The 15,485-nt window shown below is 41.2% G+C and overlaps 1 protein-coding gene across 3 annotated transcripts in view; it reads right to left on the bottom strand.

Moving 5' to 3' along the window:
- The window catches only part of ramp1 (receptor activity modifying protein 1), a 95,522-nt gene that overhangs the window by 30,889 nt on the left and 49,148 nt on the right, over nucleotides 1–15,485 (bottom strand). For 2 of the 3 annotated variants that reach the window (XM_042002701.1, XM_042002704.1), the window contains exon 2: nucleotides 5,947–6,085. In XM_042002701.1, the coding sequence (XP_041858635.1) occupies nucleotides 5,947–6,085 (139 nt within the window). The remainder of the gene's footprint in view (nucleotides 1–5,946; nucleotides 6,086–15,485) is intronic. The other variant, XM_042002703.1, reaches the window with a different exon arrangement.

Here is a 15,485-nt window from a genome sequence, read left to right as displayed (position 1 = left end):
TAATTAGCTTTTTCTTGTTCTTTTCTTGCTTTTTCTATTTACTGGGAAAAGGTTTAGGACAAACAATATATACACATAAAGTTACTGTTGATCATTATGTTACACTTTCCCATTTGGTTTACAAATGTAATTTCAATCCATCAGATGCAAACCAAAGTGTGTTTTTCAAGTTTCTTGTGAAGCTAACTTTATTTTCCTGGACTGGGATTACCATACCATACCATACATATTCATTTGCCTCCAAAACTGCATACAAAACATTAAAGGTGGTATCTGTGCAGAAAGTATTCTGTTCCAAAGTTAAGTTGCTGTGAACCACTTGGCCCTTTCATGTGGCTCGTCACTGCTGTGGCTGTCCTTCATGTCATTCTTTGGTTCTCCAGTTCTCCTTTCTTAAAACAAACTCCAGCTTTACTGTGCTGCTGTGAGTAGTTGTAGCTCACTGAATTAAAACTAATTTCCCAAAAAACACAGCAAGCTCTAAGGTCATGTCCACATGGAAACAAGCTTTGTAACTGGACATAAATAGAAAATGGTCTGTACCTATATAGCGCTTTTAACCAAAGCGCTTTACATATACATCACATTCACCCATTCACACACTGATGGCGGAAGCTGGTGCTTAACCATGACCCATCAGGAGCAATTATGGGATTCGGTGTCTTGCTCAGGGACACCTCGACATGAGCTCGAAGGGCCGAGATCGAACAAGCAACCCTTGGGCTACAGGATGACCACTCTACCTACTGAGCCATGCCGCCCATAATGACATCCTTGCAGGGGGGGACTAAGACTCGTACCCCTGTCAATAGAATGATCCAAAACCACCTGTATGGGGGTATCTGTTATCTTACAGACTATATCATCTGCAAACACAAGATTTCCACATACTTTCCACACTTTACATGCCTGTGTTCATCCAGGTTAAAAACATTTCTTTTCTCATGTGCCTTAAATCTGCATTGTATCTTTCAATCTACTGTTGCTCAGTTTTAATAATTTTGATTGAATTTAGTTATTTTACGTGTTATAATATGATTTTGTTTCTCTATGTCTTTATGTGCCTCTTAATGGACTGATGACCTGTCCAGAGTGTACCCTTCCTCTCACCTGCTAAATGCTGGGTTAGGCTCTAGCTGTCCCACAACCCTTCATTGGAAGAAGCGGTATAGATAATGGATGGATGGATAGATGTTTTTATGTACTTTTTAATGCTACTTCTGCATCTTGCTGTAATGCATTTAATATTTTATGGAAAGCACTTTGAATTGTACATGAAATGTGTTATGCAAATAAATTTGCCTTGCCTTGCTTATATGATTTATCACTGCTGACAATTCATCATTTGTTGAAAATAAGTGTATACTGTTTGTCAAGTTTGCATTTTAAGGTGCTATACAGTGGTTTTTGTACAGTCTACCTAGTACAGATGAATAAAATCCCAGTATGGGTCCAGAAGCACTGTTTCTTTTTTTTTACAACTTTATGTGCTTAAACTTGGTGTTGCATTACATTCATATCAAAACCAGAGAGAGCAAAATAAACTTACTCGCACACACATTAAACTACCGATGAGCATGTTTCATTAATCCCCCGGCACAAAAAATGCTCATCCCTGAGAGATGGGCTACTTTGTGCATGAGAGCAGCTCTGGTGGCACAACTGATCCTGCTATGCACACTCGAGTTCTCATCATGCACGTACTTCCACGTGCAAATGAGTTTCTGTCAGGCACCCCCACTCGAGGTCATTTACGGTGTGGCTTAAGTTATTTTTACATGCTTGGTGAAAGTGACTTCTGACAAATGGAGGTGGACACAAAGGACTGCCCCAGCCTTGTCAAAACTGGTCCATTTATGGCGCCACCATATCAATACGTATGTTCATGGAGAACGGAGCCACCTGAAATGGTGCAACTGTCCTCAACAGTTCCGATGAGTTGCTCTAGTGCACGAAGTAGGCCATCCCTTGAACATGAGGTTTGTTTGTGCAGGGGGTTGATGAATTAATCTGTATCGGTAGTTTTGCTCTACCGAGTTTTGACTGTAACGCAATACCTACAGAGACATATTTGGCTCAGGCTCAAAACCACTGGTGTAGTCTATGTGATACGCAGGTATATGCCGTATACCCACTAGAAAAGGTCACAAATTTCCGTATAACCACTAAAAAATGCTCAAAGATGCGTATCAACCTGTTTCGTGACATAACTTTCACTTTCCCGGTCATAAATTAGCCACGAAGCCGGCCCGTTTAGACCACGAGGAATTCCGTCAAAAGTGACGTTGAGCCGCCGCACAGAGAAAGCAGCTTGACCGTCTGTCCTGATCTGCGTTCCTTAACAGCTGGTGGCTGGTTGCTAGACAACCGTGAATTCAAAAATGGTGGATGAGAGGAAGAAGAAAATGCAGCAACAGAAGAAAAATAAGAGGAAGAAGATTCTTTGGGCGGTATGAGTAGTTAATGGAGAGGGAACGCAGAGAAAAAACATCGAAAGAAAACAAAGTCAAATCACACTGTTTCAGTGTGTCAGTGAGCGTGTTGCTACTGGAGCTATCTCCACTGTTACACACCACAGTTACACAATTTACGGGCGGGGAGGAGAGCCTGACGCTGTCGTACAACCTGGGCCGCGTTTCAGAAAGCGGGTTTAGTGAAAACTCAGAGTTGTTCAAGCCAGAGTTGCGCTTTAAACTCAGTTTGTTTAACCCGCTTTCTGAAACGGAGCCCCGGTGAGTGGAATTCGTGTGTTAAACAGCAGGTAATTGGCATATTAAATGATATAGAACTAGCTAACTAAAGTGGTGGTTTCATACTGCTGTTCTCTCTCTCTCTCTCTCTCTCTGTGTGTCTGTGTGTGTGTTTATGTACTCGTAGAAGAGACTTCGACCTGGCCAGTCTTGTGGAGTGAGAGTCAGGTAGGGGAATTTAAAAACAGGCATCTCTGGTTAGAGTGGAGAAACGGAAAGTTAGGTAAAAGTTGGACATTTAAAGCTGGTAGAAACTATTTAAATGTACAAAGTTAACGCTATATTAGCATGTTATTATAGTTAAATAAAAATGAAGACAATTCATAGTCATCTTAAATGTCCGTTAATTAGGACACCTTGTACAGCATCAAATAAATAACTTAACGTGTGTTATGTGTAGTTGTCTCATTATTCAAGCTATTCCAAGAGTGAAATGTTTGCATCTATATTTTTTCATGAATTTATATTTATTGAAAATTGATTTGTCTTGTTCTGTCAGTGGCTGTTCAGTGGTTAATTAAAGTGCAGCTGTTAATCAATTCACATCAAACTTCATTTATAAAGCGTTTTTCTTGCCAAAGGCAACACAAAGTGCTTTACATGATGAAAAAAATGTATGCAAATTAAAGTAAAACAAGCCTTCACACAGTATATGACATTGAGCAATGACATGAGCAATTTAAAAACACACTCATCATTGTCTCTCAGAGGTCCACATACATGCACAAACAGAGCCGTCCCCCCCTCCCTCCATTATACACAAACATGAACTCCACAGTTTCTGTTTCTTAGTACAAAAATAATAAAAGTAATAAACATCTGGCTTGACACCGCTGTGAGGAAACAATATCTTGGGGATCCGATCACACCAAGAGCCAGCCCACCCATTTCCACAGAGGCCAGCACAGCAACCACCCAGATTGGGGCAGGATCAGAGTATACCCACTAGAATAAACTAGACTACATCACTGCTCAAAACTAATTGAAAGAGTTTCAGAACCAGTAGTTGCTCACTTTCATGAAAGAAGAGACAATGCTGCCCATGAAACCAGAACATCGCAGCTATAGGTCAAACCGGTCAGAGAAACATATAACTGCGTTGTCCATTCATAGCTGAGGGGGAGTTCCCAGTGTTCCCAGTGATAAAACAGACAGGGGGCACAATATAACAAGCAAACATATCAGAATTAATTTTTTTTGTTTAGATACTTGAGGCTTAAAATCAGCCACATTTTTAACTTTTCAGTCAGACATGATGCAATTATTATGCAGTAGATTACTTATTCGGACAGTAAGAACAATTTAGAAACCTCTGGTGCCATGCATCTGTTACAGTCAGTACAAAGATGTGCACATACAAACAATCTTGTTTTATGCCAAAGGCATGCAGCCTTTGTTCGGACTGTCTGTGCATACACCCCTCCTCCAACCTCCCCACCCTTTTGTCACCATCCATTAATCGTACATTGATTTTCTTTCTCTGTTGTTTCACTCAAATTTTAATCAGCTGTTGGAAGGTGACCAAAAACTTGGACAGTTGCAAAGAGAACCAGCTACATATAGCACGAAGCCACCAACCACTTTATTTGTCCGTTATTGCTACTACTGGTTTGGACCTATTTTTGCCTTCAGAACTATCTTAATTCTTGGTATCATAGAATCAACAAGGTATTGGAAACATTGCTCAGAGGCACTGATACGATAGCATCACATAGTTGCTGCAGATTTGTCAGCTGCACCCATGATGAGAATCTCCCGTTCCACCACATCCCAAAGCTCTACTGGACTGAGATCTGGTGACTGTGGAGGCCGTTGGAGTCCAATGAACTCATGTTCACCTTCAAGAAAGAAGTTCGAGATGATCTGAGCTTTGTGATATGGTGCATTATCCTGCTGGAAGCAGCCACCAGAAGATGCTACACTGTGTTCATAAAGGGATGGACATGGTCAGTTACAATACTCAGGTAGGCTGTGGTAGGTAAACCATGCTACGTTGGTATTAGGTGGCCCAAAGTGTGCCAAGAAAATATCCCCCAGATTATTATACCACCAGCAGCAGCCTGAACTGAGCAAGGTAGGATAGATCACCCTCTTTTTTTCTCTTGACTGTTCTCTTTTGTCTGTCCTGGGGCACGTTTGTGAACTGGTATGTGGCATGTGGTAGTAGGTTGTTGACCTGTTAAGTTCAGTGTACCTTGTACATGTTCTGCACATAGTTTATTTAGTCTAAACACACTAGGTTAGTGGTCGGTGCCACCCTTTGTATATGTTTTAGCAAATCCTTTTTCTTAGATAAGTTAGTTGGAGGTTTTTGTTTGTTTGCTTTTCAGTGTAGCTTTTGATTTAGGCCTTGTTTAGATATAATGATTTAACTGGTTTGGCACATCCTTATGTCCCTTCCTCCCCCCACAGATGTATGAAATCTTGGCATTTTGCTGTATTAAATAAATGTGCCAAAATATCCCTTTACAACATCTGAACCTCTTTGGGGCCGTAACATGGGGTCTAATGTTTCTTTATCCTGTGACTTTTCTCCACTTCGCCCTGCACCACAGACAGCTGACGGTCACTGTATTTTCTCTCTTTCAGATTATTCTCTCCCAGTATATCAGCATTTTCTGAAATACTCAGACCCTCTTGTCTGGTACCAAGAACTACACGACATTCAAAGTCACTTAAATTTCCTTCCTTTCTCATTCTGATGCTCAGTTTGAACTTCAGCAAATCATCTTGACCACGCCTATTTACCTAAATGTACTGAGCTGCTGCCATGTGACTGACTGATCAGCTATTTGTGTAAACAAGCAGTTGAACAAGTGGACATAATAAAGTCACCAGTGAGTGTAGCGTTAGTAAAAGAATTTCCAAATAGATTGAGGTTACTCTTACAGTGGCTGGTGAGCTTTAACACACTGGCAAAAGCTCAGAGATGATGATAAAAATAAAACTGAATGTCTATAGAGATCATCTGTTTAAAAAGGTTGATAATTTTAAGTGGTTAAGAACTTAAGTTAATTAAAATAACTAACAAGGAGGAAACATACATTTTTAATGTCATGCTAATTTCAAATGTGAAGCTCTTTGTATGTTGTTTTATTTATAAGAGAGTCAGTCTGCTTCCATTTGTACTTGTAAAGCGTTTTCTGTGAGTGAGTGAGTGTCTGTGTGTGGGTGTGTGTGTGAATATAATACTCACTCAACTGTGTCTTCCCAACTACACCACTGTCTCTGATCCAGTTCTTCCATGTCTAGCTTGAATTTGGCCAGGCAGAATTCTTCAATAGCGTATTCGTAATGGGATCCACACCCCTGGGCTGCCATACACTGAGACACTGCTAAAAGAAACAGGAAGCAAGAGAAAGGGTAAGAGAGAATAAAGTGAAAATGAAAAGGAAAATGGAAAAATGGGACAGGGTAAACTGGAGTAACTGATGTAATTAGATTGAAGGACAATATATAAATCAGAGCAGGTCATATAATGTTTCTGTTTACAGGTTTAGTGTGGGCCATGTCATGCAAACTGACCCTAACATCCATGTTAAACTGATGTAGAGAAGTGGACAGATGAGTATGCATTTCTAAATGTTTCCTTCATATTTAAGTTCATTTATAAATAGCAATGTAAACAAATTTACATGCTTATTTTTGTTTTTTTTTTCTCCATTTTTTCAACAAAATTATGTAAAAATGGGGTTGCAGAGCCAATAGGTCCAGAAAGGAAACCTAGGCATTCTTCCCCCCATTCACACTCCAGTTCCTTCTGCGACATCCTGAAGCATTCCCAGGTCAGATGGGATCTATAATCCCTCCAGTGAGCTCTGACTGACCTCAGGGTCGCTTCCTAGTCGGATATGTTCAAAAACCCTAATGAAAGACGTGAACAGGACGCATCTTAACCACCTCAACTGACTTCTTTTGATGCAAAGGGGCCAGGGGCCTCATTTATCAAACTGCGCATAGCAAAGCAAACTACAGGTGGCGTTTGGGGCGCAAAAAGGAAATGCTGCGCACTTCAACTTTCAGATTTATCAAAAGGTGCTCGCACACATCTTACACCTGTTTCCATTTATAAATCAGAATAAACTCTAAGGCGGGCGCATGTGATTGAACGCCTTCCCAGCAGCAGGTGGCAGATGCTGTCATTGCAGTGTCAGAAGGCAAAACACGCCAGAGGCATTGATTGTTGTGGCTGGATATAAGCTTTTACACTGTTTCTGTGTCTGATTTCTGTTAAATGCGTTCTGGATGCATGCTCCCTCAAAAATAGACTCGGCGCCTAGACTGGTCACGGCTCAGACATGTCCTGTGCACCCATTGTGAATCAAACCATTAACTAAAATGACCGTGAATGGCTGTGGAGGCCATGGCACAGCCATAATGCAGCGCACACGCATCTTGTGGAAATTGGCCTGCACACTAAGCCCAACCCCGTCCAAAGGTAGTTCAGCCCCTTGTATCCTCAGTGTCAGTCTTTAAATTACAAGTTGTGTGACTGTAGGTGAGAATTGGAACATAAATAGACCAGTAAATCAAGATCCTTTCAGCTCTGCTCCCTCTTCACCACAAAAGAAGAGCTTTCCAAAAGTAACTGGGCATCAATTACTTCTTGGACTTTTTATGAAATCTGGCCAGATGGTTTCTCAGCTCTTACCGTAGTGGAAAACATAGGTGCACACAGAGAATCTCAAAAATGGCCAATCACTTTGAGAACACAAGTGGGTGATGAGAAAGCCATTTTCATGGTAAAAAGGGAATTTATTGATAGCGTACAGAGTTCTCTCAAGCACATTTACTCATCAGTGGAGCAGACTTTATGACTTGGGCTTTAGGGGATTCACAGCAAGATTCAAACCACACAAACAGAAAGGCTGGGAAGCAGTTTGCATACACATCTGAGTAGAAAGTGTTGGAAAACCAAGACATACAGCATGTAATCATCCACTGAATGAGTCAGCCACCTCACTACAATCCAACTTTACTGCTTTCCAAATCTGGAGCTGGATTAATCTATCTGGTCCATAGAGTCTGTTGTTGTTTTTCTTTTTGTCCTTTTATCTCTTCGTGTCCCCTCATCTTGAACAATTAAGGCAGATGGGAGTCCTCCCTGAGCCTGGTTCTTCCAGGAGATTTTTTAATGTTGAAAGGAAATGCTTTTTCCTTCCCACTGTCTGAAGTGCTTGACCAGAGAGTCACTGTTGAATTTTATGTAATTTATGTAAAAATGGTGGATCAGGCTAAGTTATGAAATGTGATGATTGTGTCATTCTCAAGTTACTTTAGAGTCCATACAGTTTGGATCTGTCAGATTTAGAGGTTGGTGTCTCAAGCAGTCCTTTAATATCGATACCAAATAAAAGATAAAAATATTTCATTCTGTGGTTACATTTATGTTCACGTGTTATGGTGAGAAGTTATGGTGGGAAGATGGGAACATAGTTTATGCACAAAGAGAACGTCATAAATATGAATAACTTGTTTACAGTTATAAAAAATGGACTAAAGGAGTGTTGATAATCTTTTATACGGTCTACAGAACTCCAATCAAAGACTGGAATCAGAAAGCAAAAACAAGTTTGTTTGTGGGATGCAAAAATATGAAGAAATCAAGAAAATAAGGGAGAGAATTCCTGCTGAAAACCCCTCTCTAATACTGAGTCTTCAACAACAACAAACTTCACTTTCTAAGGTGAACTGTTGGAGCTGACACCCCTTTTAGCTGGAGGTATAGTGAGAATTATAAAGCTAAAGCAATTTGTTAAACCTAAAAGATCAAGCAGAAATCTGAGCTGGCATGCAAAAACTCTTGCCTCCCACATGTTGGACTCTGACTTTCCTCTTCATTACATAAAGGGCACACTACTCCCAGTACTGATGATGAACGTTTCCATGGGGGGAACTGTGTGTGTTGGAGAGTTGTCCAAAATAAACACAATTCTTACGCCTGCTTAAACACAATTTAATCAAAGGATCTGCACAAATGGTAGCTAGAACTTTCCTGGTGAGGTAATTGTTCTTCATAATTATCATTTTCTCATTCTGCAGAACAAGTTTATTCCAAGAGCATATACAGTAAATGACCTTTTTTGTTTAAACAAAGTCAACCATGCATCACAAGGCCTGCTTGTTGGAAACCAGACTGTCCTCATCCTTCCACTACATAAAAAGAGAAACTTAGCCCCACTTAGCTAAGTACCCCTAAATAATTCATATATACTTTGATGCACCAGAGAATTCTTGAAGTTTTAATAACTAGGGTGGGAGTAACTAAAAAAAATGAGATAATGTTGGTATTTCATGGCAAGTCCATGCAGGAAAGAGATTCCTGTCTAGATTCCATGCAACACAAGGAGTACACTCATAATCATCCCCAAGCTATGACGTCATGCTCATTATTGTACCCATAGCCAAGGTACAAAGCTCCATGGGATCCACTACATTTCACAAAGTAGCAATTTAAACCAACATCATGATCCGACCCAAACTCAGCCTAACCGAGACAATATGCTTAAGGCTTAAACCATCACACATAATCTGAAAACAAGCTTTTGCAGACATAATGTAATGGAGTTCTTTGTTCTCATTCTGGTCTGTTCTGGGGCCGGATTTCACCTCAGTGGTCGCTGGTAGTTTTTTCTTTTTTTTTTTTTTTTTTGCTTCTGGTGGTGCTGCTCAGCTGGCGACATGGACACTGTGGTAGCTGCTAATTGTCATTGTCTGTTTAAGTGTTTAATGTTTTTAGTTTCGTTGTTAAAGAATGGTTTGTGTTTATAGGGTCAGCAGTAAGTCATTGGTTTGAATAACTGTTTAGTGTACCTTATGTGAAGCCATAGGCTTGAGCTAGACGGATCTAGCAGGAGGGTCAAACACGACAGTTAGCATGACTGACCACTACTACCCTTGACTCACCTCTCCCACACATGAGTGTGATCTAGAATCACAGCAGCACTTTTAGCACTTCTGGTGCTCTCCCTGGTGGTCAGTGAACTCTTAAGCAATAGTTTGCTCCTACCCTCTACACCTACTGTGGATAAGGAGCCATCATGGTCTATTCTGGGGAGGCCTTGCTTACTCTCCAGCACAGAGGGGCAGGCTTGGATGTGTCAGACTGTGGAACCCCATAGGACACCAGAGCTGTAACAGACTCAAAGCCAGCTATGCTGACGCACATGGTTCTATCCTCCAAATAAGACCTGAACCAGTCCAATGCAGTATCTTGGACCCTGCCAAGTTCTGGAGTTGTGACAACAGGATCCTGTGGTCCACTATGTCGGAGGCTGCTGTTAAGTTGAGCAGAACCAGGACTACATAATCTCCAGCATCAGCAGCCAGGAGAATATCATTAACAACCCTCAATTCAGCTGATTTTGTGCTATGCAAGGATCTGAAGCCAGACTGGAAGACCTCAGTGATGTTGTGGTGATCCAAGAATGATTTTAATTGTAAGTGTACCACTTTCTCCAAGATTTTTGATATGAGAGGGATCTTGGAGATGGGCCTGAAATTAGCCAGTAGGGTGCAGTCAAGGCCAGGTTTCTTTTTTGAGCAGAGGTTCCACAACTGTTTAGTTGTACAAAATAAAAGGGGACCACACCAGTTGCCAGACTGCTGTAAATAATGGCAAGGACCACCTGAGCTACAGTGGGAAAGCTCTTCTTAAAAAAGATGAGGAGGAATGGCATCAAGAAGAAGGCCAGATGCCTTAATCTGCTGGACGACCTAAGGATGACATAGCCACAGGCAAGGGGCAAGAGTTGATGGGTTGGAAGGATGAGGAGCGATGGTGGCCCTTATATTTGCCACCTTGTCATTAAGGGCAAGGAGGAGGCTTCTAATGATGCAGCATGTGGATGGAATCTTTTGTTTCCTCAACAGACCCATGTCCACTGAGGACTTAGATTCAGTCTTTAAAAATTAAGTGGTCAGTGGTAAAATTGACACCCTACAGGTTCAGTCTCTTATTTTTTTTTTTTAAAAAGTGCAACAATAGATCTGCCTGCTTGTTTACTAAAAACTGTTTCTCTGAATTGACTGAGGTTTGGTGTCCATCTAAGCAGTTAGATCTCTTGACCCTGTAGTGATTGGAAATAGTCAAATTAAGCAGGTTAGCTCAGGCATCTAGATTGATAACTCTGGATTCCATCACTAAGATGGAATGTACATGTAATTTTCTTTTGTGTGTGTGTGTGTGTGTGAGTGGCAAGGTTGCAATGATTTTCTAAAATTTTGTCATTGAAAGTCTGGTTAGATATGGAATGGCAGCCTGATTTGGCTTTCTCATGTTTCAAATTGATGGAAACATGGTTAAATCTGCCACAAAGGTGATGGGTGAAAAAAATTATCCATCCCTTCCATCCATATTTGATAATATTACTGTCAACCTGGTTCAAATAATTTTGAAGAAACCCTGTCATTCACTCCACTCTGAATATAAAGTGTTACCTTCAGGAAGATGGTTCACAGCTTGCAGATATAAGAGGAATCGCTACAAGTACATTAATCAAATTTTAGGATTTGATTTTAGGAGTTAGTGTACTGTTTTAATAGTATTTGGTTTTATGTTGGATTAACTTGTTTATTCTTGTGAAATGGTTTATTATTAGGGGGAGTGGTAGCCTAGTGGCTACACAGGTGGGCCTGGGTCTGAAAAACCTTGATTCAAATCCCCGCGCTGACAACCAAGGTAAAAACCACTGTGGGTCCCGAAGCAAGGCCCCCAAACCCTAACTGCTCCCCAGATGCCGGAATTTGGCAGCCCACTGCTCCTAGCAACTAGGATGGGTTAAATGCAGAGAAAGAATTTCCCCACTGTGGCACTAATAAAGGATTATTATTATTATTATTATTATTATTATTATACTGCATGTTGTTATTATTATTATTATACTGCATGTAGGGTTCACCAGTTGGAGGATTTAGAGAACAGGTGGTTCCAAATTGTGCCAAAATAGCCATTTTGGAGACATTACTTAAGCTGTCTGTACTAAAACCTCTTTAATTTTGTTCTGATACTTTATCGGAGTTGGCTTTTGCAGAGATAATTGTCATATAATGTACTATTTGATCTACATTTAGAGCTACAGCTGTATCATTCCAAAGAGATATTCATATTCATCCTAAATGTCCATCCATCTATCCATTTTCTGCCGCTTATCTGGAGTCGGGTCGCAGGGGCAGCTGCCTAAGCAGGGAAACCCAGACTTCCCTCTCCCCAGCCACATTCACCAGCTCATCCGGAGGGATCCCGAGGCGTGCCCAGGCCAGCCGAGAGATATAGTCCGTCCAGCACGTCCTAGGTCTTCCCCGGGGCCTCTTTCCGGTAGGAAAGAAATAGGAGAGCCAGCAACTCTGCTTCCTCATCGGAAGTCGTGTTGGTGGGATTGAGAAGGTCTTCGAAGTATTCCTTCCACTGCCTCACAACGTCCCGAGTCGAGGTCAGCAGCCCCCCATCCCCACTGTACACAGTGTTGACGGAGCACTGCTTTCCCCTCCTGAGCCGCCGGATGGTGGACCAGAATCTCCTCTAAGCAGTCCGGAAGTCATTCTCCATGGCCTCTCCAAACTCTTCCCATGCCCGAATTTTTGCCTCAGCGACTGCCGAAGCTGCGCTCCGCTTAGCTCGCCAATACCCATCAGCTGCCTCTGGTGTCCCACAAGCCAAAAAGGCCCGATAGGACTCCTCCTTCAGCAGCCAAAGATCAGACCGCCACGGTCCCCGCCTCTGGCAGCCGCCCAGCTCACACTGCACCCGACCCCTATGGCCCGTCCTGCAGGTGGTGAGCCCACGGGAGGAGAGGCCCATGTCACCCTTTCGGGCTGAGCCCGACCGGGCCGCATGGGCAAAGACCCAGCCACCAGGCGTTCGCCTCCGTGCCCCACCTCCAGGCCTGGCTCCTAAATGTGTTGTTTTTATCAGGCGTGCCTTTTTTTTTCATTTGTGATATGTGCCATCTTAATTTATTCCTCCCCAGAAACACATACACTGATTTTTACACATCATAAATCTCCAAGTGTTCCCTTTCCTGTGACCCTAAAAGTAAAGTAAGATAGTTTTGGGTATGCAATTTTCTAACAGAGGCCTAAAAACATAGACACAAGGCTCAAAGGGTTAAACTGCTCAAGAGAAGGTTTAATCTCATTTTGCAGTGACAAACAATCCGGCATCTAAAAAATCTAAAATTTCTGATAAATTTCAACAAGTCAATATTTATGTACAGAATGGATTTCATGCATAAACTACTTATTTTAGTAGCATATTGTACACACGCAGAAAAAACAAACAAAAAAAAAACTGTCCTGTATGTTAAAATGCATGTTGAGATTTACAAGAAATCTTCAATAAATGCAGGGCCCTTAGGCTTACTGCATATTCTTATTGAAAATCCATTTCACATGAGTGGGCAAATTGAACGCTGCTAATGATGGCTCAGTTTATGCATACTGACGTGAGAAAGCCTCAAGGCTGCAAGGCATTATATAAATGATGAAAGTCTGTGTATACAATCTGGATGGAAAGACAAACTGTTGAAAGTAATTGTGTAGTTTAGACAACTTTAAACATGTTCTGCAAGAACAAAACAGTTTACAGACTCATAACCGACAATGTGGTAAAAATATGTTAACAAGAAACAACACATGTCCTCCAAATCATCCCAAACAGTTTGTTACAAATTTCCTTCTTCCTCGACCTGACTCACTTTTCCCTGTTGCTTAAACGTATATTTCTCCCTGTCAAATCAATGTTATGTTCCAGTCACTAGTATGTGATGAACCTGAAGTAAAGGTCATGATTGACTGAACATTTTCCATTTCCTCCTGGAACTGTATATTGATTTTGGAACTCAGACTAGAAATAAGGTCACTTTTAAACCTGCAAATGACTCAGGGTTGCACATCTGCTTTGTGCACCACTGCCTCCTCTTCCATCATGGAATGAGTGAAAGCTAGAGGTGGGCGAGGCCTCCTACCCTGTATGGGTTGCATTCATTTCAGTTCCATTCGTACGTTTTGATTTTCAGACCCTTTTCAATAAACTGTTAAAACCTCTTGTTCTATGGGATGATCTCTTTGGTCTCACAAAAAAGGCCCCCTATCTGTGTGTAATGTATACTGTAAATTCTTTTCATTTTACAGTTTCCCTCCATCTATCCATCCTCTGCTATAGGTCATCCAGCACTTTGATTGGGCATGTTTATATAAACTGGAACTGAGGTATCTGTCAGTGCATGTTTTTTTCTCTTTCATCATCATCATCATCATCCAAGATGTACAATATATGAAGTACAAAAAGAAACTACTGCGCAACTAATATATTGTACCTTTAGTCAGGATCTACTTATAAAAAATTTGCTTGGATATTCACATATCTAATGTATATCTTAGATTTAGGTTCTGTTTTTTGGTTGCCATTACCTTCTTTTTTATTCTAATGCAGCTTTTTGTTTGTGCGCTGCATTTGCTTTCTTCTTTTGTATCACCTGATTTAACTTCGTGTTTAGCTTGTTTTTACTCTTCCCTGTGAATATATGCTCACCAGCCACTTTATTAGGTCCACCTGTTCAGTTGCTTGTTAACACAAATATCTAATAAGCCAATCACATGTCAGCAACTTCATGTATATAGTCATGTAGACATGGTGAAGATGACTTGATGAAGTTCAAACTGAGCATCAGAATGAAGAAGAAAGGGGATTTAGGAGACTTGGCATGTTTGTTAATCTGAGTATTTCAAAAACTGCTGATCTACTGGGATTTTCACACACAACCTTTTCTAGGGTTTACAGAGAATGGTCAGAAGAACAGAAAATATCCATTCAGCAGCAGTTGTCTGGACCAGAATGTTTTGTTGATGTCAGAGGTCAGAGGATGGAGATGATAGAAAGACAACAGGAACTTCAGTAACCAGTGGTTCCAACCAAGGTATACTATGCAGAATACCATCTGAACAAAGAACACATCCAAACTTGAAGCAGATGGGCTACAGCAGCAGAAGACCACACCGGGTGCCACTCAGGGAACAGAGGCTACAATTCACACAGACCAAAGCTGGACAATAGAAGATGAAAAACCATTGCTGGTCTGATGAGTCTCTACTTTAGCTCCACAATCAGATGGTAGGGTCAGAATTTGGTGTAAACAACATGAAAGCATGAATCCATCCTGGCTTGTATCAAAAGATTAGGTTGCTGGTGGTGGTGGTGTAGTGGTGTGGGGAATATTTTACAGTTACAGTCCCTTAGTACCAATGTGGTATGGTTTAAACTCCACAGCCTACCTGAGTATTGCTGCTGACCATGTCTATCCCTTTATGACCACAGTGTATCATCTTCTGATAACTACTTCCAGCAGAATCTCAATCATAGAGCAGCTTTGGGATGTGGTGAAACAGGAGATTTTGATCATGAGTGTGCTGATAAGAAATCTGCAGCAGCTGTGTGATGCTGTCAAGTCCATATGGAGCAAAATCTCTGAGGAATGTTTCCAACACCTTGATTATATAGGTGAAAGGGGTTCAACGCAGTACTAGCAAGGTGTAGCTATAAAAAGGCCAGTAGGTGTGCAGTGTTTGAATATATGTCTATTATTGAAATGAAGTTCTTGTCTCTGAGTTGTTTATGGATCACCATTTGGCCACTTCTGTGGTGTCTCTGATTGTGACGTTGTGTTAATTTACTCAGTTCAAGTTTGTGTCACCTCCGAGCCTGTTTTAACAGCCGTTGATCGACTGATGTCTCATCAC

The sequence above is a fragment of the Melanotaenia boesemani genome, chromosome 12 (assembly GCF_017639745.1).
Source record: "Melanotaenia boesemani isolate fMelBoe1 chromosome 12, fMelBoe1.pri, whole genome shotgun sequence".
NCBI classification, from domain to species: Eukaryota; Metazoa; Chordata; class Actinopteri; order Atheriniformes; family Melanotaeniidae; genus Melanotaenia; species Melanotaenia boesemani.
This window is presented reverse-complemented; position numbering and strand designations above follow the sequence as displayed.